This window comes from Sciurus carolinensis, chromosome 2 (assembly GCF_902686445.1).
Source record: "Sciurus carolinensis chromosome 2, mSciCar1.2, whole genome shotgun sequence".
Taxonomy (NCBI): domain Eukaryota; kingdom Metazoa; phylum Chordata; class Mammalia; order Rodentia; family Sciuridae; genus Sciurus; species Sciurus carolinensis.
Genome location: NC_062214.1, coordinates 199,011,198 through 199,032,468, shown reverse-complemented (window position 1 = coordinate 199,032,468; position 21,271 = coordinate 199,011,198). Strand labels below are relative to the sequence as shown.

The 21,271-nt window shown below is 64.7% G+C and overlaps 1 protein-coding gene across 1 annotated transcript; it reads left to right on the top strand.

Annotated features, from left to right (window-relative positions):
- The first annotated feature begins 959 nt into the window (after window positions 1-959).
- Window positions 960-21,186, top strand: Akt1 (AKT serine/threonine kinase 1). Its single transcript, XM_047538738.1, has 14 exons — window positions 960-1,222; window positions 3,553-3,692; window positions 13,799-13,927; window positions 15,910-16,021; window positions 16,289-16,436; window positions 16,779-16,910; window positions 16,984-17,049; window positions 17,734-17,802; window positions 17,996-18,121; window positions 18,197-18,325; window positions 18,402-18,616; window positions 18,913-19,000; window positions 19,950-20,052; window positions 20,321-21,186. Exons 2-14 carry the CDS (start codon window positions 3,647-3,649, stop codon window positions 20,398-20,400), a joined length of 1,443 nt encoding a protein of 480 aa, XP_047394694.1. The 5' UTR covers window positions 960-1,222; window positions 3,553-3,646; the 3' UTR covers window positions 20,401-21,186.
- Window positions 21,187-21,271: the final 85 nt, after the last annotated feature.

Below are 21,271 nucleotides of genomic sequence, written 5' to 3'. Positions count from 1 at the left end.
GAGTCCTTTCCTGGGGAGGGTCCTCTTGGGCAGCCCTAGCAGGCAGGGACAGCTCCCAGGAGTTTTAGCTGCCATCTCCTTTCCAGGAGCCAGGATGGGCTGAATCTGCCCGCTCCAGCAGAATTCTGACCTTTGAATGAAAAGCGAAAATGACATCTCCCCAAAGACACTACCCAAGGACAGTGCTGGCCAGTCCCCTCCCCAAGGGTTATTATCTGCTTGGGCCTCAGGAGGGGGAAGGGCCGGGAGCCCTCTGGCCAGGAGTAGGTCCTGTGAGTCCCTCAGAACATGGCATGGAGCCCTTCTGCTGGCTGGGTGCTGGGCCCTTCTGAGAAAGGTCCCGGGCTGCCTCCTGCCCCATAACCCCACCCTGAGTCTGCCCCACCCCCCCCCACCCCCCCGCCAGCTCCTTCAGGCATCTGAATCCAGCTGGGTGGGACTCAGGCCTGGCTTCCCCCTTTTCCCTGTCACCTGCAAAGTCCTCCATCTGCTTTACTGGCTGCCAGCACAGACAGAAATGACAGGGTCCCCCTTCCTTCTCCCGACCCTTTAGGACACTGGTGGCCACTCCTTCCCTGCCCCCAGCATGGGGAGGTGCACACGTGGGCACATTGTGAAAGTCAAATTAACCTCCCCCACCCCACCCAGTGGGGTCTGGAACAGGGGGCATCTGAACCAGGCCGAGGAGAGCCGGGTCACTTTACCAACGGGGAAACCGAGGCCAGAGAGGATGTGGCCCCGGGTCAGGCCGGACAGTGGACGGCCCAGTCCCGCGGCGGGCCTCCGCTACGGCCCAGCCCTGGCCGCAGGCCACCCGAGGGCCGCGCCCGTCCGCCCGCCCCGCTCGCGGGGCGCGCTCCGCCCTGGCCGCCGGCCGCGCGCTGGGGGCGCCCGGGGCGGCGGAGGCGGATGTGGGCGGCGGCTCGGGCGCGGGGCGGGGAGAGGGCGGGCCGGCGGCGGCGGCGGCGGCGGCGGCGGCGCAGGACCGAGGCGGCGGGCGGCCGGCCCAGCGCAGCCAGCGCGCCCGGAGCACGGGAGCAAGCGGCCGCAAGCGAGCAGCGCGCACCGGCGGCACCGCGGCGCCTCGCGAGGCCCGGCCAGCAGCGCCCGCCCGCCGCGGCCCCAGCCGGCCCCCGCCCAGCGCCGGCCCGCGGGATGCGGAGCGGCGGGCGCCGGAGGCCGCGGCCCGGCTAGGCCCCGCTCGCCCGCACGCGGCGGCCCGGTGAGTGCCCGCGCCGCGCCCTGTCTGCCCCGCGGCTCGGCCGCTTTGTTCCTGGCCGGGCCGCGGCGCGGGCGGGCCGTGGCGGCCGAGCAGGAAGTGGCCGAGCGGCGGCCTGGGCGTGGAGCGCGGGGCCCGGGTCGCCGCGCTGGAGGCCCTCGCGGGGCGCGGGGGGCCGGCCGCCCGCCAGGCCGCCCCTTGACCTTGGCCGCCGCGCCGCCGCAAGGGGCGCGCGCCGGGAGAGGGGCGCTGCGGGGTGCGGGGGCCCGCGAGGCGGCGGCAGAGGGGGTGCTCGGCCGGGAGAAGGCTCGCCCCGGCGGCCTGCAAGCCTGCGGGAGGACCTGGGAGGGAGACCTCGTTTCCCCTGGACAAAAAGTTGTCCGTGGGGGCAGTGTGCCCAGGCTAGCCCACAAAGGACTGCTGGCCCTCCTGGGCCCGGAACTGCTTCCTGCCCTGGGTGGGTTCTGGAGGCACTGCCCACACACCCCAGGCAGGGGCCTGGAGCCTGTGGGGCTTGCCCTGGGCTTTGGGGATCCTGAGCCAGCTGGTGTGCTTGTCCCATGGGACTGGTTCCTGAGTTGGGCCATGGTAGGCCGGGTGGCTGGGGCCTGTGCTCTGTCCAGAGGCCGTCCCCCACCCACTGGTGGGCCCTCTGGGCCTTGCTCCAGAGCACAGTCTTGCCTGCACAGCCCCTCACCCAAGCGAAGGTGGGGCATGTTGGTGGGGCCCCAGCCCAACACGCCACTCACAGCCTAGTGTCCCAGGGAGAGAGCTCTTCAGAGCCTTGTGTTTTCATGAAAGCTGTGACTTCAGTGATAATAGCAACAGTACACCCTCATGGTGAGGCCCGCACCAGAGCCCAAGGCAGGGTCCACGCGGCTGCCCTGCCTCTGCTTGGTGTGGTTACTCGCCACCCTGTGTGCAGGGACATATTTGTGCACATGGCCCTGGACAGCTGTCTGACTCTCAGTAGCAGGCTGCAGGCCCGGTGGGTGGGGGAGGACATCAGAGACTACAGTCCAGCTCTGCCTGCAGGCCACGCCCACTCTGAGGCCCCCAGTGGGCCCTCACTGGGCTGAGCCCTCTAGTCCTGCTTCCTGACGCTCCCGCAGGACCTGCTGAGCACCTGGACGCTTTCCTCAGGGCCAGGCGTGGTCTTCCCTGTTGGGACATTTGACACAGGCAGTGGGGCCTTCCTGCTGTGTCAAGTTAGCTTAAGACAAGTAAGGCAAAGTGACTCTTGGGGGTGCCTAGCCTGTGTCTCAGGAGGCCAGAGAGGTGGCTCATGGCAGTGTCTGGGCTGCCATGTTGTGATCCATTGCACAGTGGTCTTCAGGGGTCTCTCCTGAGCCTGTCTTTAGAAGTGCCCACCTGGGGGGTTGCTGGCAGGAGCTGGATCCGAGTGCTCTTTTCCAGGATGCCCAGAGTTGGTGACATGGGAACTGGGCTTTGAGGGATGCCTAGGAGTTCTTCCAGCATGGGATCCATGGAGAGGGCCCTGTAGGATCAATGGGCAAAGTGTCCTTTGGTGATGGCTGACTGGTAGGCCACTGGGGGGCAGGGGCTTGTACAGTGCATCCCTCTCCCTCCCTAGCCTCCTGAATGCTGTAATTATGGGTCTGAAACCACCCTGCCTGGTGCTCCCTACTAACAGGACCATCTGAACATCTCTTTGTCCCCAAGCCCTAGTGCAGGGCCTGGCAAAACCAGAGATGCTGGGTACTTGTTGGCCGAATGAATGAACCAGATTCAGAGCGGCAGGGGCGCTGTGGTTTGGGAGGGCCTGGGGAGATTTCTCGCCTCACCCTGGGGCTCAGCCGCTGCTCTTCTGGCTCTGCCTTCTGGTTTGAATTTCTGCTTTCCCAGTGGGAGCAGGAGGGAGGAGCCCCGGCCCCGCCCTGGGTTCGCACCCTGTGGCTGCAAATGACTGGAACAGGGAGAGCAGTTGGGCACTGGCCATCAGGGGTGGTGAAGGAGTCGGAGGGCTGCCTGGAGGAGGCGTCCTCTCAGCTAGTGCAGCAGGCAGAGGAGGTGGTACACCCAGAGAGCCTTCTGGGGTGGGCGTGGTTTGCATAAGACCCGGGAGGTGAGCGTGGCAGTAGCTGGGGGCGCCTGGGTTTGGGGAGCAGTGTCCAGTGCAGGTTTCTGTCCAGCAGCCCTGAGTGTCTTGGGAAGTAAAGCAGGCCTGCAGAGGAGGGCGAGGGTGAGGATGAGGCCGCCGGGAGGGAGGCCCCGGCTGCGTCAGCGAGGTGCGTGGCCACAGGGCTCTCGCAGAGCGTGGGAGCGGACCCCAAGTGGACAGTGCCTCACACACTCTCCTTTGCTTCTTGCAGAGGCTGCGGCCAGGCCGCCAGGGCCCAGAGGGAGCTTGCTGGAGGGCGTGTCTGCACCCTGGGGCCTCCCCGGCCAGCAGGGGCCACGGGCACCATGAACGACGTGGCCATCGTTAAGGAGGGGTGGCTGCACAAACGAGGTCAGTGCCTGCCCTCAGGGCTGGCCCGGGGGCAGGGCCAGGGAGTGACCCCTGGTCCACCGGGGCCTGGAGCCAGCGGGGGCCGCTGGCCTGTGGGCTTCCTTCAGGTGTGTGTGCTGGGAGGAGGGCTGCTTTCCCAAGGCTCCTGGACCCTGAGTGAGTGTCCAGGCCCAGCACCCCCCCTCGATGTGGAGGTCATGCCTCTTGGGGCCTCGTGGGTGGGAGGGCGAGGCCTGTGCAGGGCCTCTGTTCCGGCCGCCTGGCAGGGCCTGGTGGGCGGGGCAGGCCAGGCCACTGCAGCCTTCCTCCTGGCTTTCCTGGAAGGCCTCGAGGACCCAGCAGTTCCAGGCCCAGCACACTGGCAGCCCGAGGCACTGCCCAAGGGCTCCTGAGGGCAGGGCAGGCAGGGCCGCTCAGCTTGGCCTGCTGCCCACCTGAGGCCTGTGCCCTGGGGAGGGGCTTCTGTCTACCCAGGGCCCTGACCAGCTGGGGGCATGTTTGTGTGGGAGCTCAGAGCTGGCCACCCCAGCCGTCCTACCCCTGGGCCCCCAGCCTGGGAAGGGGTTCTGCCCACAGGGCTCGGCAAGGAGCTGGTGGGTCGGGGCCTGCAGCTGCTGCCTCACCTCCCAGCCTCCCAGCCTCCTAGCCTCCCAGCCTCCCAGCCTCCCAGCCTCCCAGCCTCCATGGCTGTTCTCCCCTGTGTGCTGGGGAGTGCACTTCACGTCCCAGGGGTCCCGGGCAGGTCCCTCTCTCCTGTACTTCCTCTTCCTGCAGACCTGTTTGCTCGGGAGTTCTGGTGGCCCATGCCAGCCGCTCACCCGCGCCCTCCCGCTCCAGCAGACGAAGCCCGCGCCTTGAGGGGCGGTGGTGACCCAGACGCCGAGGGGACAGGGAGGCGTGAGGGAATGGGCCTTAGGAGGCAGGTTCTGGGATGGATAGGACACTCCCCAGCCGAGCAGGCAGGGGTGCCGAGCCATGCCAGGGCCCGGGAGGGCTTGAAGCAGCGGTGGGGGGCTGGCCAGCTGTGTGCTGCCGCCTGGCTTGTCCCTGCTCTGGACCTGAAACAGAGGCAGGGAGGCTGCTGGGCCAGTGATCATGGGAGCCCCTTGCCTGCTCTCCCAGGCCCCAGCCACATCGCACTGCCTGCCTCATCTCATAGCCCTGGCCCTAACCCTCCTCTGTGCCCCGCACCGTCTGCTTCCTTGGCAAATGCTTGTTGAGTGACTGTTAGATTCAGGGCCAACCCGGAGGTGCCCGGGCCCCAGTCATACAGGGCATTTGGTGGCAGCCAGACTCAGGCAGGAGTGCCCCAGAGGCCCCAGACCCGGCTCCTGGTAACCAGGTGAGCATCCTGGCTGTACTTTCTGAAGGGGCCCGGGAGTCCAGGTTGACCCCGACCGGACTGCTCTGTGGCTAGGCCCCACCAGAGCCTTGGGCCCGTTTCCCCACAGTGGGACCTGGCGCAGGGGAGTGGGCATCCTGTGGGGGTCCCACGGCACGTGAGGCCCTGCCCTGGCAGGATGGAGGGGACCCCACTTGGGGGCCGCGGTCCAGAAAGCCTCTGCAGCTTCTAGGCCCTGCTGCTGGTGTCCAGCCACACGCAGGGAGAGGGTCTTGTCCTCTGCCCCCACGCGTCTTCCTCTCGCCCCAGCCCAGGGGTGTGGGCTGTGGCAGGGTGGTTGGGTCCTGTGTGGGTCAGGCCCTCTGTGTCCTGCCCTGGCCCAGGATCTGGCTGGAACTGTCCCTGCTTTCTGAACACCGATCCTGAGGCGCCCCTGGTGAGGGGGAGGGAGCGGCAGACGTCCTTCAGGTTCCTCCAGCCCTCTGTCCCTGGCCACTCCTATCTGCCACCATGGAAGGAGCTGCCCGGGCCTGGGCCCGCCTCTGTGCTGCCTGCCACATCTGGGCCTGGAGCACACTGGTTCTCGGCCCAGCTCCCAAGGCAACCCTGGGCTTGCTCCACATGGGGTGGCCATGCCTTCTGGGGCTGTGTGGGCAAGGAGATGAGAGTGGAAGGGTGTCCCACCCAGGTGAGCGGCCAGCAGCCACATCTGCAGACCCAGGCCCAGACTCTTTCTCTTGCCTGTGGGCTGGTGGGCACCCATCTCTGGGCGTGATCTCGGGCTGTTTCAGAGGATGCCCGCCTGAGTAACCAACACCGGAGCAGGGTCCTGCAGCTGGGCTGGTGGGCGGTGACCTAGCCAGGCAGGGGCGCGGGGGTGTGGAGGAGGGCTGCCGCACACTGTCAGCATGGGGTGAGCTCTGGGGAGGTGGACACTGGTAAGCCAGTGCAGGCCTGGCTGACCTTCGCCCAGGGCCTCCCGTGTTCAGGCCTTGGGCTGGAAGGGCTCTGTGGGGCCTCGGGCTGGAAGGGCTCTGGGCGGAGCCTTGGGCTGGAAGGGCTCTGGGCGGGGCCTCGGGCTGGAAGGGCTCTGGGCGGGGCCTCGGGCTGGAAGGGCTCTGCGAGGTGCCTCGGGCTGGAAGGGCTCTGGGCGGGGCCTCGGGCTGGAAGGGCTCTGCGCGGTGCCTCGGGCTGGAAGGGCTCTGTGGGGCCTCGGGCTGGAAGGGCTCTGTGGGGCCTTGGGCTGGAAGGGCTCTGTGGGGCCTCGGGCTGGAAGGGCTCTGTGCGGGGCCTCGGGCTGGAAGGGCTCTGGGCGGGGCCTCGGGCTGGAAGGGCTCTGTGGGGCCTCGGGCTGGAAGGGCTCTGGGCGAGGCCTCGGGTGGCCGTACCACTTCTTTTGGAGCTTCGTTTGCTCCAGGCTGCTCCACCCTCACCCCCTTGCCCCAGGGCCTGAGGAGCCATGTGCCACCCGGCTGGGCCCCACCCCATGGACAGCCACTCTGTCAGAACCTCCAGTCCGGGGATCCCACTCTCGTCCACCTGGCTGGGCTTGCCTTTGTCGTCAGTGTCCCTGACCCACAGCAGGTGGCTAGATGAGAAGAGGGAGAGGAGGGTGGGCAGGAGGCTGGGGAGGAGAAGGGATGGTGGACTCTGGAGGCAGGAGTGTGTGCCAGCCCCTGGGCACCTCTTGGCTCACCCAGGGGCTCACAGGAAGCAGCCTGAGGCTGTGGGGTGAGGTGGAGGGAAGGTGGCCTGTACCCACCCCTGGCTCTGCCTGGACGTGGGCACCTGAGTGGGTCTTCAAATGTGTGTGCCTCGGTGTGTGTAGGAGGTGTGTTTGGACCTCGGTTGAACTTTTTGGGGGTTTTCTTTCTTTTTTTGAAGGTTGAACTGAAATTGAGCCCTGGGGTGCTCCACCTACCACTGAGCCACATCCCCAGCCCTTTTTTTTTCTCATTTTGAGACAGGGTCTTGCTGGTTGCCTGGGCTGGCCTGGACCTTGCGATCCTCCTGCCCCAGCCTCCTGTGGGGCCTCACTGGAACTTGACACACTGGGGCTGGGCACCTGGCTGGGTCCAGGCTGCCCCGTGTTCCAGGGGCGGCATCCCTGCCCCATCCTGGCATGGACCCTCCCCTGACCCAAGACCCTCAGGCATAGTGGGGGATGCGGAGTCTGGGTTCTGACCCTGGGGAATTCCTGGCCTTGTCTCCCTCCCACCCACTGTAGCTCGGTCTTGAGGTCCTGGCACGGCTGGCCTGTGGGGGCTCTGGGGTGGCGAGTGGTCCCACTTCAGTGTCACAGACCCCTGCTGCAGCCCAGCTGTGGCCCTGGCCCTGCCGTCCGCTCGTCTTGGGTCCTGTGTGGGTGGGGGTCTGCACCATGAGGATACAGCCCAGTGCCCTTTGCTCTGTGGAGGACTTGGCTTTGCTGAGCGAACACAGTGGAAGGTGGTCTGTGGGGCTGGCTGACCCTGTCAGTGTGCACAGTGAGGGCCGCGGGCCAGCTGCTTGAGTGCAAAGGGAGGTCGCTGGCCGCCTGCTCGATGCGGTGCACCACGGGACCACCTGGTCACCTGGGGACCCTGAACCTTGTGAGCAGTGCTTCCAGCCTCCCTGGGCCTCGGTTTCCCTGATCATGTGTGGGTTGACCGTAGGTGCTCTCACGTTCCCTGCTATGTCCTTGGCCTGGTCAGTGAGCACCAAGAGGCCCCGTGGGCAGGTCAGTGCACAGTGGCCTCGTCTTAGGCAGGACATGTGCTGGCCATGGGGACAGCCTGGGAGAGGTGTGTAGGTGTGCAGGGAGAGGGCGGGCGGCATGTGCCAACCTTTGGACTCGGGACGGAACTGTGGCCTGGTGACCACGCTGCCTGGCTGATGGCTGCAGCTTGGATGGTGTGGGGCCGTTTCCTGTTTGGTGAGCTTGTCGAGCTTGCCCTTCAGCACAGACAACAAAAGAGGAAGCCGGGCAGCCTCGCACTGGGGGCGTGGGGTCAGCATCAGCCCAGCCTGGCCCCAGGGCCCACAAGCCTGGTGGCTTTGGAGTTTAGAGTGCCCTTCTCTGCTGCCCAGTTGCCTGTCCTCTCGGGGCAGGGGTGTCCTATGGGGGGCCAGACCCCGGGGGATCTCAAGGAAGGGTGGCAGGAGTAAGGGCAGGGCCCTGGGACCACCTCCTGACCTGCTGTCCTCCTGCAGGGCAGCAGAGGGTTGGCAGAAGGGACGCCAGGGGGCAAAAGTGTGTTGAGATGGCCCCTAGGTGACTGGCCACCACTGCTCAGCAAGGCTGCAGGAGGGGTTCCTAGAGATGCCACAGGGAGGGGGCTGGCAGGCGGTGCTGGCCCCCTCCTGGGAACACCAAGGCTGGGCTCAGGGCCAGTGCCCAGCTTGGGCCCTCCTGCTGCCTGGGGCTGCCCCACAGTGATGAGGCCTCTGCTCTGCCCGCTCAGAGGCTCCCCCAAAGCTAGACCCCGGGCAGGTTGGCAAAGGCCCCGGGGCCACTAGGCCCCAATGCTCATGCTTGGTGGCCCGCTCTGTTTTCCTGCCCTAGGCGAGACTTTAACCCAAGAAGCAGTAGGTCTGTATCTTAGCGACGTTGTCATGGAGGAGGGTGGGCCTCGGGTGACCTCTTGCGGGCAGGGAGCTCTGGGGTTGGGTCCTGGGGTGCATGCTACACCCCCCTCCCTTGCAGGCTCAGCCCCCTCTCAGGCCTCTGCAGAGTGTCAGGTGGGGAGGCGTGGGCTCGGCCAGGTGGCCGCTCCCAGCTTCCCTTCCACACCTCCTCCCGGAGGCCTCCTGAGCCCCAGGTCCCCCACAGTCTGGCTCCCTCTCTTTGCCCTCTGTGCTGCCAGGAGCCCATTACCTGCCCTGCGTGGTGGTCCCATCTGGGCTGTCCACAGGATGAGGGTGGGCGGCTGCAGGCCCTGTGCGGGTCCCGGCCTGGTGCTGTTTGCCGCGAGTGGGTCCAGGCCAGGACTGGCTGTGGCAGGAGCTCCCATCTAGAGCAGGACGCATGGCCGTGTCCTCCCTGCCCCTCCAGAGTGTGGAGGCCGCAGGCACCACTGCTTGCTGGACCTGACCCGGAGCTGGGCCCTGCTCCTGAAGCCCTGCATGTCCCTTCATGGGCCCCCTTGTGAATGGCCCTTGCTGTGCCACCCTTAGGTGGGGAGGCAGGTGGATGGGTGACAGGAGACCCCAGCCTGAGTCCCAGCACAGAGACAGCAGGCGGGATGGCTTGGCCAGGGCAGAATGGGTGGCACCTGGTCAGTGGGCTGCAGCTGAGTCTTAAGGGGTCTCTGGGTAAGTAGGGTGGTCAGAGACAGGCAGCGTTAGGCGGCCAGGTGGTGGGCGCTGCTGAGGGGATATCTGTGGGACGTGGACTGGCTGTGTCGGGTAGGGGTCCAGTCTGGCCCGTTAGTGCCAAGGGGTGGGTGTTGTGCCGTGCCCTGCAGGACGCGGGGTCTGTGGGGAAGGGCTGGGTGGTGGGACCTGGTGTGAGTGTGCTGTAGCTCAGCGGGAGGGCTTGGGGGATGGCAGCCTGAGGGACAGGCCCCAGCTGGTACTGCCCTGGAGTGGCCAGAGGAGCTGGGGCCCCAGTGCTTCCACCATGCCTTGGCAGGGGTGGTCTGATGGTGCCAGGCCCTCCATCCCCCACACCTGTGAGTGATTGTCACTGCCTGCTGTGGCAGGACAGACCTGCGAGGAGCTCAGAGCATGTCCCAGCAGGACCTGGGGCTTTGGTCACATCCGCCTCTTTTGGGGGGTAGTAGGGATTGAACCCAGAGGCACTTGACCACTGAGCCACATCCCGAGCCATTTTTTATTTTATTTAGAGACAGTGTCTCACTGAGCTGCTTTGGTCCCTGCTCAGTTGCTGAAGCTAGCTTTGAACTTCCTATTCTGCCCCAGCCTCCCGAGCTGCTGGGATTACAGGCATGCACCACTGTGACTGGCTTATATCTGCCTTTCTGTGACATCAAGGGTCCCTGCGCCTGAGCCTCAGTTTCCCCAGAACTGGTGGGCATAATGATCCCTGCCTCCCAGCAGGGATTTGTGGGGGGGTGGACGGGACCTCATCTGGAGAAAGGCCCAGCTAGGCTCTGTGGAGCATCAGCCTCTGCTGGGCAGGGAGTAGGTACCAAGGCCGCTTGCGCCCCACCCCCCCGGGACCCTGGGCGCCGTCTTTAGAAGGGCTCATCCAGGGAGCGGCTGGGTGCACCCCGACCGGGCTCCTCCTAGCTGGGTCTGTGGCCGTGGTCACATGGCCTCTTCCCATCCCTCTCCCTGCTCTGGGTCACAGGAGCTGCCTATCTGTAGCCCAGCACCCTGCTGGGATAAGGGGACAGTGGGACTCTGACCTGGGCAGAGGCGGATGTGGGCCTTGGAGGTGACCCGTGCTGCCCGCTTCTCGCCCTGCAGGCAGCGCGGCTGGACGCACAGCCTCATGGGCTGCTGTCATCGGGCCGTCTGCTCAATGTGCTGGAGAAGGTAAATGGGCGCCCGGCAGCTGTCGGTGTGCGATGGATGTGTCGGCGGCAGGGGACTGTGCGGTTGCTGCTGTCAGCTGGCGCCTGCTCCCCAGGCCTGCTGGGGCTCACTTTGCTGTGGAGAAACAGCTCGGTGCCGCCTGGCACCCTGCCAGCTGCCGCCTGCCACCACCGCCATGGCAAAGTGTTTATCCAGCAGTTTCCCGAGAACTAAGGACTTTTAGAGAATGTTCACGGAGCAGAGGACACGGCAGCCCGGCCCGTGTGGCCTGGAAGAGCCGATTTCCCAGCAACTCAGGAGGGCTCAGGTGGGGCTGGGATGCGAGCGCCCCCAGGACTTTTCTGTGAGGGTGCTGCTTGGGGTTCCCTGACCTCCACTGTGGTCCAGGACCCAAGGCCCAGTGTGGAGAGGGCAGGCCGTGGCCTGTCGTGTCTCCAAGCACTGGTCTTGTGCCCTGATGGTAGTACGTGGGCTGTGGGAGGTTGGGTGGGGAGGTTTCCTGGCCAGCCTGCCAGAAGCCCAGCATCCTGTGCGGGAGAAGTGGGGCACCCTGGGCACAGGAGCCCACACCCACCTCCTTATGCCTGGAGCCCTAAGTTGTGCGTGGGCCCATCGGGGGGATGGACTCCTGCTGGCCATGCATACCCCTTCCCTGGCCTGACAGGACCTGGCCTGGGGGAGGGTACAGCAGGGTCCCTCCCTTCCTTGGCTCTTCTGTCTCCAGGAAATCCTGGAGGTGGGTTGAGGTCCTGCCTCTGCCCTGCCCAGGGGCCTTGGCATTGGGGTGGGGTGGGCACAGGCCACTGCCCAGTCTCCTTTAGCAGTCGTGGGTCCTGGCTGACTCGCCCATGTGACATGCCGAGGGGAGGGAACAGCTGTGGTGGCAAGGCCCAGCCTGGGCATTCAGCAGCCAGGATGGGGTATGGAGCCCAGGAAGAACCTGGGGGACCAGGGTGAGTGCCCACGCCTCTGGTGACTCTGACGATGCCAGGTGGCCCCTGAGTCGGTCTCTTCTTACTGGCACGTGGAGCTTGGTAAGGCTAATGATAGAGGCTGGGGTTGGTCCTGGGGACCCAGGGCTAGGCAAGAGCTGCCCCGTAGGCATCCTGTGGCCACAAAGGACAGGGGCGGCCATGTCCTCCAGCTGTCCATCCTGTGTCACCCAGCCCAGGGTGGGTGTTGTCTGAGCTGGCTGCCCGCCTAACCTCCTGTCTGGGCTGAACTCATGAACATGCAGGCCATGACCCAGGCCGCGCTGGCTTGGTGGGTACCTGAGTGACCTCCTGGCTATACCTTGAGGTGGGGGTGAAGAAAGAGATCTGCGTATCTTGGAGCCTTGGCCCCAGGGCCCTGCTCCTCTGGAGGGGTCTGTGTGCCAGGCTGCTGCACCCGAAGGCCTGGTAGGACCCCTTCCCTGTGCCTCTGCTCATGTTGGTCTTCTGGGCCTGGGGCCTTCATGGCCTGGGGTCTTTGAAGGCTGGTAAGGGGAGAGTCCCTTCTGAGAGCTCCTGGGCGCTGGGCACCCCCAGATCTGGCTCTCAGAACCCACCTGGCCTGGAGTGCTCAGTGGCCCTCGGGAGCTGGGCGGAGGCAGATCTGGGGTCAGGGCTGGGAGCCAGGCGGTGCAGGAGTGCAGGGCCGTGCTGGGGGCCATGCTGGGCACGCTGAGGGTGGTGGTGGTGGGGACCAAGATGGATTTCGGGGACGAGCGGGGCACTGCTGATCAGCCTCCCTGTGTAGTTAGCGTCCTGGGGAGCGGCAGCTGGCGAGATGGGAGGCACTCCATCAGGGGCCGACAGCTCCAGACTGGCGCTGGCGGGTGGGCACATGTGGGGGGGATAGAAGGGGTAGGATGGGGTGGGTGTGCAGCCCCCCAACCGGCTCTGCCGCTCTTAGGAGCCTCTGCTGTCTGCTGCCCCTCCCAGGTCCCGAGGAGCTGCAGGTGGGCATACTGACCTTGGCAGAGCTGCCCAGAGACTCTGGCCTCTGCCGGGCTGGGTGTGGATCTGGTTGGCATTTGTGGTGTGGGAGGCCAGTTGCTAGGGTTTCAGACCCCATTCCTCCAGGGTTGGCCTTGGCTATTAGGCAAGGCCCCAGGTGGCCATAGGAGCCAGGGGTGTTGGAGCTCAGTTGGCAGGTGCCCTGGCGGCCACGTGTGAGCTGCAGGCCAGCAAGAAGTGGGCAGCGCCTTTCCTGTCCCTTTGAAGACTGCCCCTCCATATGCAGGCACATCAGAGCATCACAAGAAGGGCTCCTCCCTTCCCCTTCATAAGTGCTGATGACAGGTTCCTTGGGCTGGGGATGTGGCCTGAGAGTGGGCTCTGGCCATCCCAGGACTGACCAAGAGCCACCCCTATGACAGGCTGTCCTGGTGGCAGGTACTTCCAACTCAGGCCATGCAGAGTGAGGCTGGGCCTCTGGAAGCTGCTTCCCTGTGCCTGGTTGGAGTGGTCTGGGTGGTGGGGGCTGGGGGGACAGAGCTCGGGAAATACTGTTGAGTCAGAAGGACCTGTACCCAGAGTTCCTGCTGCCTGCATATGGTGGGCTGGTAGCCTTGAGGGGTGCAGGCTTGTGTGCAGGGAGGAAGTGGCTGCCAGAAGGTCCCAGCCCACAGCACCTGGAAGACAGTGCTGCCTGGGATAGGATAGAGGAGGAAGGACCCCTGGGGCTGTGGGGAGAGGGGCAGCTCCTTTGCCTGGCCCTCCACCACCCACACGCCCCAGGGAAGGATCCCCGAGGGCTGGGGTCTGGTCCCCTGGTGCCTGACCACAGCAGCTGTGCTGTGCACTCCGAGCTCAGGGTGGCAGGAGGACCCAGCAACAGAGCCTAGGGGCCCCAGTCCCATGGGCCCGCTCCTCCCGCTCTTGCCCCGCATCCCCGCAGATGAAGAAGTCGCCTAATTAGTGAGCTCCCTGTTGCTGTTCAGACTCCTTGCTCGGCAAAATGTAAATGAAAGATTTTTTCCGGGTGTCAGTATGAAAAATGGCAGTCGCTCTGCGATCACAGGGGACATCTGCTCTGGTTCCTACGTGTGAGCGCCTGCTTATGGCTGATGCTGCACAACTTGAGGGGGTGTTCCTGCATACCTGGGGGACCCAGGGCCAGTCCAGCCGTGGGTGCCTCCAGGGTCTGGCTCCGCGGGCAGTGCTGAGTGGCACTCTGGCCCTGCCCCATCTCCCCATCAGCAGTGCTCTGGGTCCAGGCGCCCTGACCTTCCCGTGGCCCAGGGCTGTTGCGAGCAGCCCCCCTGCCTGCTGCAGCCCCTCGTGGCCCTGTCCCACAGGGGAGTACATCAAGACCTGGCGGCCACGATACTTCCTCCTCAAGAATGACGGGACCTTCATTGGCTACAAGGAGCGACCCCAGGACGTTGACCAGCGCGAGTCCCCCCTTAATAACTTCTCTGTGGCTCGTAAGTGTCCCCCTGGCCACCGTGGGTTGGAATGAGGTGGCTGGGTAGGGCTAGAGCTCTCTGTGCCCATCAGACTCCCTGCTGAGGCCCTCTTTTTGGCCTCTTTGTCCCTGGGAGCGGGCCTGGCAGAGCTGGCTCCTGGCCAGTGTTGGCTGAGCCCAGGGGGTGCAGAGCAGCTCCCGACCTGTGGACAGGGCTTGGCCTTTGGGGAGACAGGCTGACTGGGTCCCACCTCTGCTTGGGGCTCAATGGAGCCATTCAGGGGCTCCCACTGGGATACCCCTGGTGGGGAGGACAGAGAGCATAGCCTCCCTCGCCCCCAAGCTGGTGCTTCTGCCCAGAGGGTGCCCAGAGGCACCAGGCCCTGTGGGGGCCCTTTGTTCCTTCCTAGCTGGTGCCCCACTCTCCTGAGGGATAAAGGTGGCAAGGCAGTTCCAGGCTGTGTGCAGGGGTATCTACGGAGTCTAGCTAGGGTGGTTGGGATGCTGGCGCAGGCAGGCCTCCTGGCCTGATCTGTTCCTCTTGCTGCCACCCTGCAGCCCAGTCTTTCCAGAGGCTGGCCCCAGGTGCTGGCCAGGTGTGCAGCTGTGGCTGCGTGGGTGGTTAGGGATCAGCTGCAGGGCATCTGTGAGCACCAGGCTCACTGGCAGGCCACTGGGATCCATCTCAGCCTGTATCTGGGTGCACAGTGCAATGTCCCCAGACCTGGGTCCTACCCCTCCCACCAGCTGGCTCTGCTGTCCCTCTGGGATCCTCTAGCCGCCCCCCCCCCCCACCTCCCTGGCCCCTGGGTTCTGGTCTGGGCCTTGGAAGAGATAGATGCACAGTTGCCATCCCAAGGCCGGATGGGGAAGGACCCCTGTCCAGTGCCTGCAGGTAGAGAAGCAGGGTGGGTTCTAGCACCCAGCTGCTCCTCACCAGCCCCGACCTGTGTGCCTGGCTCTGGACTGAGGGAGAGGGCTGGGCCAGCAGCCCCGCCCTGATGAGGCTCCTCCTCAGGGAGCAGAGGCCCTGCCCTGTGGGGCTCCAGGCTGAGGGGCCTCCTGTGGGGGCCTTTCCAGGATCAGGTTTCTCTGAGCCCTGACTTCCTTCTTCTTGTTCCTCCAGCTGCAGGCCCGGCAGTGGTGGGGATGTCCACGTGGGGGGAGACGCAGGAGGCAGACCCCCAGCCCCTGGCAGGGTCATTGCAGGCTCTCCCTTATGCCCCTCCGTTTGGGCCAGGAGGAAGCCGTGTTAGAGCCTTGCTGTTGAGGGAGGCAGCCCTGTAGGGCTCCCCAGGCTGAGTACAGTGCAAGAGGAAGGGGCGCTCCGGAGGGGCACGGGGTGGCACCAGCCACAGGGCCTGCTGGGCAGGAGCAGAGCATGGGGGCTGCACGGCAGCCTCTGTCCAGGGGCTTTTCTCGGGGATGGTTCTGGTGTGACAGGCTGGACGGGGATGACTGGGAGATGGTGTGCTCAGTGACAAGGCCCAGGCAGGTTCCCACCATGTCGACACAGGTCCTTCCCCCAAGGCTGGGCCCCAAGCCCCTTCCCGGCCCCCAGGCCTGGCAGGCGGCCCCTTGCTCACTCGGTGGAGCCGGCCAGCCCCTTGTGTTGCCAGGGCCCGGAGGATGGAATGTGGGAGGTCCCTGGGCTGGCCTCTCAGCCCCTCCTGCCTCAGTCCTGCTGACGCCCTCTCTGCTCACAGCAGTCACACCTCAGGCCTGGCATGCCCCCATGATCCAGCCCCGCAGGTGTGCACACTCCAGGTGTGTGTGCACCAGGTGTGCGCTGCAGATGAGCACATTTTCCAGGTGCTCTGCTTCCATACTTAGGGGCCTGGCACCAGGTGGGGCTGACCTGACAGCCCCAACACCCTCTTGGGGTGCCTCCCATCTCCAGAGTAGTGTCCCAGCTGGAACAAGGGTCCTGGTCCCTGTGGCAGCTCTGTAGGGAAGTCAGGTGGGCGAGTGCAGACAGATGCTGCCCTGGCCCTACCCCAGAATGCCAGCTGATGAAGACAGAGCGGCCCAGGCCCAACACCTTCATCATCCGCTGCCTGCAATGGACCACGGTCATTGAGCGCACCTTCCATGTGGAGACGCCCGAGGAGCGGTATGTGGGGTAGGACACAGACCTGGCTACAGGAGGTTGGAGTCAGATGCCTGGGGTGGGCAGATGGCCCTGGGTGGGGAAACTGGGGCTGGAAATGAAAACAGGTGGGAAGGGATGCTATCCTGCTGGGGCTGGACCTCAGTGTCCCTGAATGTGTGGAGTCTGGGCCAGGTGGCTCTTCAGGGCTCTCTGGGACTGCCAGCTGGCTGTGGGTGATGCTTGGTGGCGTCCCTGCTGGTGCCCAGAGCCTCACCTGAGCCCCTGCAGGGAGGAGTGGACGACGGCCATCCAGACTGTGGCTGATGGACTCAAGAGGCAGGAGGAAGAGATGATGGACTTTCGGTCGGGCTCGCCCAGTGACAACTCAGGAGCAGAGGAGATGGAGGTGTCCCTGGCCAAGCCCAAGCACCGTGTGGTGAGGCCCAGCCCCTGCCTCTGCTGCTGGGAGGCCTTGCTCCCTCCCTGGACACCCCCTTGGGTTGGAAGTGAAGTTGGGACACTGGCCAGAGGGCTGGGGTGTTGCCCGTAGCTGAGCTGGGCCATGCAGCTTCACATTCTGCTGTGAGAGCTGGCCTTCCACTGACCCCACAGACCCACAGGTTCGAGGATGGGGCCCCACTTCACCTCCAGCCTCCCAGTCCGCCCTGGGGCACCTTGCCTACACTGTCCAGCAGATGGCCCTGGTTCTAGGGATGCTTCTTCCCCGTGGACAGGTGGCAGTGAGCAGGGCACTGAGCAGCTCTGCCCACTGCCACAGACCATGAATGAGTTTGAGTACCTGAAGCTGCTGGGCAAGGGCACCTTTGGGAAGGTGATCCTGGTGAAGGAGAAGGCCACGGGCCGCTGCTATGCCATGAAGATCTTGAAGAAGGAGGTCATCGTGGCCAAGGTGCGGGGTGGGCAGCAGCAGGCAGGGACTGGGGACAGGATGCCTTGGGTGCTCACCTGGCCTTGCCTTCCAGGATGAGGTGGCCCACACACTCACTGAGAACCGCGTCCTGCAGAACTCCAGACACCCCTTCCTCACGGTGAGTGGGCACTGTCCTGCCTAGCCAGGGAGGGGCAGGGGCAGGCCATGGCTTGCACGGGGCTGCTGTCCTGCCTTCCAGGCATACCTGAGGACTTCGCATGTGGCCAGTGGAGGGTTGGTGAGAGGGCACCCGGTGTGGGGCTGGGGACGGTGCGATGGCTCGGTGTACAGGGAAGACCGAGCAGGTGACCTTGGTCTTCCGCCCTGCCAAGGCCCTGGGCCCCAAGCTCCCCACACCCCGCTCCTCTGTGGACCTCTATTAAGGTGCAGGCCAGGTGGACCCCTGCTCTGGGGAGTTGGCCCAGAAGGGGTTCATATCCAGGGGCCCATGATATTTCCGAGGGGGGTTCAGCTCCAGCCACTTGACTGGCTCCAGGGTCCAGCATTTTAGGGTACATTGGCCTTGGTGGGCCTTCCCTTTGGACAAGGCTGCTCCAGTCTGAGATAGAAAGGCAGCCCTGGCAGCTTGGAGCTGAGGGCTAGGAATCCCAAGCCCACGTTCAGCTTCTTAGCTGATTTTGGTGCCCCAGAGCCTGGCACACTATCAACTTGAGACCCTAACTCTCCCCTGGACTTGAACCCAGACCCCACGTTGCTCGTCTTTAAAACAGGCCAGGTGCATCTTGGCTGCCTGGCCCAGCCTGGTGGCCGTCGGTCCGGCTCCAACTGTGCTCCGTTTCAGGCCTTGAAGTACTCCTTCCAGACCCACGACCGCCTCTGCTTCGTCATGGAGTACGCCAACGGAGGCGAGGTAGGCCGGGGCGGAGGGGCCGTGGGCGCCCGGCTTCATCGTGGGCAGTGTTGTGGGTGGTGCTCATCCCTCTGGGAGCCTCAGACGTCACGTCCCTGGTGTGGGACAGTGCTGCCCACCCAGGCGGTGTGGCGTCCCCTGCCCTGGGGTGGTGGTGGGGCCTCCTGTGGCTCCTCAGGCTCCTCTCCCGCAGCTCTTCTTCCACCTGTCCCGCGAGCGTGTGTTCTCCGAGGACCGGGCTCGCTTCTACGGCGCCGAGATCGTGTCGGCCCTGGACTACCTGCACTCTGAGAAGAACGTGGTGTACCGTGACCTCAAGGTTCGCCACGGGCTGGGGGAGCGGGGGCGGGGGGGGCAGGGCTTGGTGGCGCTGACCCAGGGCCTCCCTGCACAGCTGGAGAACCTCATGCTGGACAAGGATGGGCACATCAAGATCACCGACTTCGGGCTGTGCAAGGAGGGCATCAAGGACGGTGCCACCATGAAGACCTTCTGTGGGACACCTGAGTACCTGGCCCCTGAGGTGTGCCCCAGTCCCGGCACCCACCTTCGTGCCCCTCCTGCCCGTGCCTGGCACGCTGACACTGAGCCCCATCCAGGTGCTGGAGGACAACGACTACGGCCGGGCGGTGGACTGGTGGGGGCTGGGCGTGGTCATGTACGAGATGCTGTGCGGCCGCCTGCCCTTCTACAACCAGGACCACGAGAAGCTGTTCGAGCTCATTCTGATGGAGGAGATCCGATTCCCGCGCACACTTGGCCCTGAGGCCAAGTCCTTGCTCTCCGGGCTGCTCAAGAAAGACCCCAAGCAGAGGTAAGGCACTAGCCAGGCTGTGCTCTAGCTTCCGGCCCCACCCAGCGTGTGCCAGGAGTGGTGCCCGCTGTGCTGGACAGGGCTCCTCTGTGACCTGTGCTCAGCATCCTTGGCCCGGACAGGCCCAGGCAGAGGGGCTGGGCAGGCTGGGGCTGGGCGATGGCCCTCTGCCTGTGGCAGCTCTGACTGCTGAGCTACCTCCAGCTGCTCAGAGGGGCATGCTGTGTCCCATGCCACACCACAGAGGGGGCTGTCCAGCCGAGTGTGGCCTGAGCCCCTGGCCCATGTCCCTGCAGGCTTGGCGGGGGCTCTGAGGACGCCAAGGAGATCATGCAGCACCGCTTCTTCGCCAGCATCGTGTGGCAGGACGTGTATGAGAAGAAGGTGTGGTGCCCAAGCTCCCACTGGCCCAGCGTGGCGCGTGCGCCCTCCCCGTACGGTGGCAGCCAGCAGCTGCCCTGCACACTCGCACGGCCCGTGGAGGTCCTGCAGCCAGGAGCTTTGCTCATGGCCCTCTGGCCTGCGCTCAGAGGCTCTGACCCAGCCTTCCTCCCTCAGAGGAGCTGCACGCTCCATCTGGTCCAGCACCAGGTCCCCTTCCCAGTGCTGCCTGGTGGAGGCCGGCTGAAGGTGGTACCTCCGCTCTCCACTGGTTCCTCCAGGGTCTGACCCAGGCCCTGCTGCTGCAAGGACAGCTGTGCCCCTCTGAGTGCAGGGTGGTCCACCGGTCACTGAGCATGCCCTTGCTGAATGCCCTTCACAGGCCATGTGTGGCTGATGGGCTGGCCAGGCCTCAGTCCTCCCTGCTACACTGGGTCCCTTGATCTTGCCCAGCTTCCTGTTCCCTTCTGCCCTGCCCTGACCAACGACTACATGAGTGGATGAGGGGTAGTGTTGGCCCTCGGTGACCAAGGGACAGTGCCTATGACCCAAGGGGCCATCGAAGGTCCTCTCCCAGCTGTGTCCCTGCCCTGCTGAAAGCCGCATGTTCCCTGGGCAGGAATAGGGCAGGCAGGCTCACCCGGTGCCCTGTCCCACTCTTAAGAAAACCCAAGTAAATGACAGCCAGAGAGGAAACAGGTTTCACCCTTGCCCTGTTGCTCGTGTGAGGAGGGTCTGTGGAGGGAGCTGGCTGCACAGGCTTCTGCTGCTGGGGGCAGCGTGGCCCCACTCTGCACCCCCTCTTCCAGAGCTGTGCCCTTCTCGGATGAGTGTTGCCGGGCCACAGCCCCTTGGACAGCTCCCGTGCCGTGAGGGTCCAGCACCTCCCAAGTCAGAGTTTGCTGGGGAGTGGAGGGAGGCCTGAACTTGTCCTTCCTTTCCCTCACTACAGCTCAGTCCACCCTTCAAGCCCCAGGTGACATCAGAGACCGACACCAGGTATTTTGATGAGGAGTTCACAGCCCAGATGATCACCATCACACCGCCCGACCAAGGTGAGGGAGCGCCGCCCAGTGCTCGCCCTTCTGGCCAGACAGCACTGTCCCCGCCCGGCAGCAGTGTTTGGCTTTTATTGGCTTCAGATGCTTAAGATCCAGGTCCTCTTGGAGGCTGGTAGTGGCCAGGATAGGGGATCGGCACTCTGAGGGTCAAGCTCATGGCTGTCCAGCTGGGGGCCCTGTACCTGGTGGGTGGGCTAGCTGCTTCTGAAGCATGAGATTGGGGAAGGCAGCGTCCGGTCCGAGCCATCTGTGTGCCCCACAGATGACAACATGGAGTGTGTGGACAGCGAGCGGAGGCCACACTTCCCCCAGTTCTCCTACTCGGCCAGTGGCACAGCCTGAGGGCCACCAGGCCGAGGCCTCAGCAGCCCATGCGCAAGACGTCCTGGATCCAGAAGCCTCACATGGACGATCTGTATTGATGGTCTCATTTCTCGGATGCATTGGCGAGGAACCATGCCAGCCTCCAGGGACGGGTGGGAGGACACTCCTGTCTGGACAGCGTCCTGCCTTCCCAGCCAGGTCAAAAGAAAAATTGTTCTGCAGTTTTTCTTAATTTATTTCATCCAGTTTGTTCTTCAGACGTGGCCTTGGCCCTCGGAACAATTAATTCCCTAGGAAAACATTAAGGACTTCTGCAGCCACCTGCAGTGTGGGGCCTGCAGGTCTGGCCACCGCCCCGTCGGCCATCCCTCTGGGCTGTCACCTGCCTTTAAGGACCTGGAGACACCAGGAGCACCTTCATTTCCTCCAGAGGGCACACGGCAGCTCCCAGCCCTGGGACTGTGCCTCTGAGGAGGTCCTCGGAGCTGGCCCCCACACGGGGCCTGACGGGGCAGAGGATCAAGTTTGAATTGTCGCCGTCTAGTCCGCTGTGTGGAGGCGCTCGGGGTTCATCTTAGTGACAGGAAAGCCCCCTCCCTCGGGCCATGGTCTCCACTCAGACGGTCTCTTAGCACTTGTCCTTTCAGACGCTTTACTTCCAGGCCATGCCCTGGCCCTCCTGCCCCTGGCCAGACAGCGCCCGCTGCTGCACCACGCCGTTTTTTACAACGTTCACCTTTAGCATTTTTACTATTATGATACTTTCCCTTCAAACTCTTCAATAAAAATTGCTTTTCAAGTTTGTGGCTGGGTGCTGGTGGAAGAGCTGTGGCCTGGGGAAGGAGTCCTCTCTACCCCTCTCCCTGCAGCCCAGTGGGTTCAGGGGTGC

What these genes read in the sequence shown, in the direction of transcription:
- Akt1 (XM_047538738.1), top strand. Translation starts at nt 3,647, where the DNA reads ATGAACGACGTGGCCATCGTTAAGGAGGGGTGGCTGCACAAACGAG. An exon ending in CCAAGCCCAAGCACCGTGTG is followed by an intron (nt 16,437 to 16,778) that starts GTGAGGCCCAGC and finishes CCACTGCCACAG; the next exon opens with ACCATGAATGAGTTTGAGTA. An exon ending in CCAGACACCCCTTCCTCACG is followed by an intron (nt 17,050 to 17,733) that starts GTGAGTGGGCAC and finishes GCTCCGTTTCAG; the next exon opens with GCCTTGAAGTACTCCTTCCA.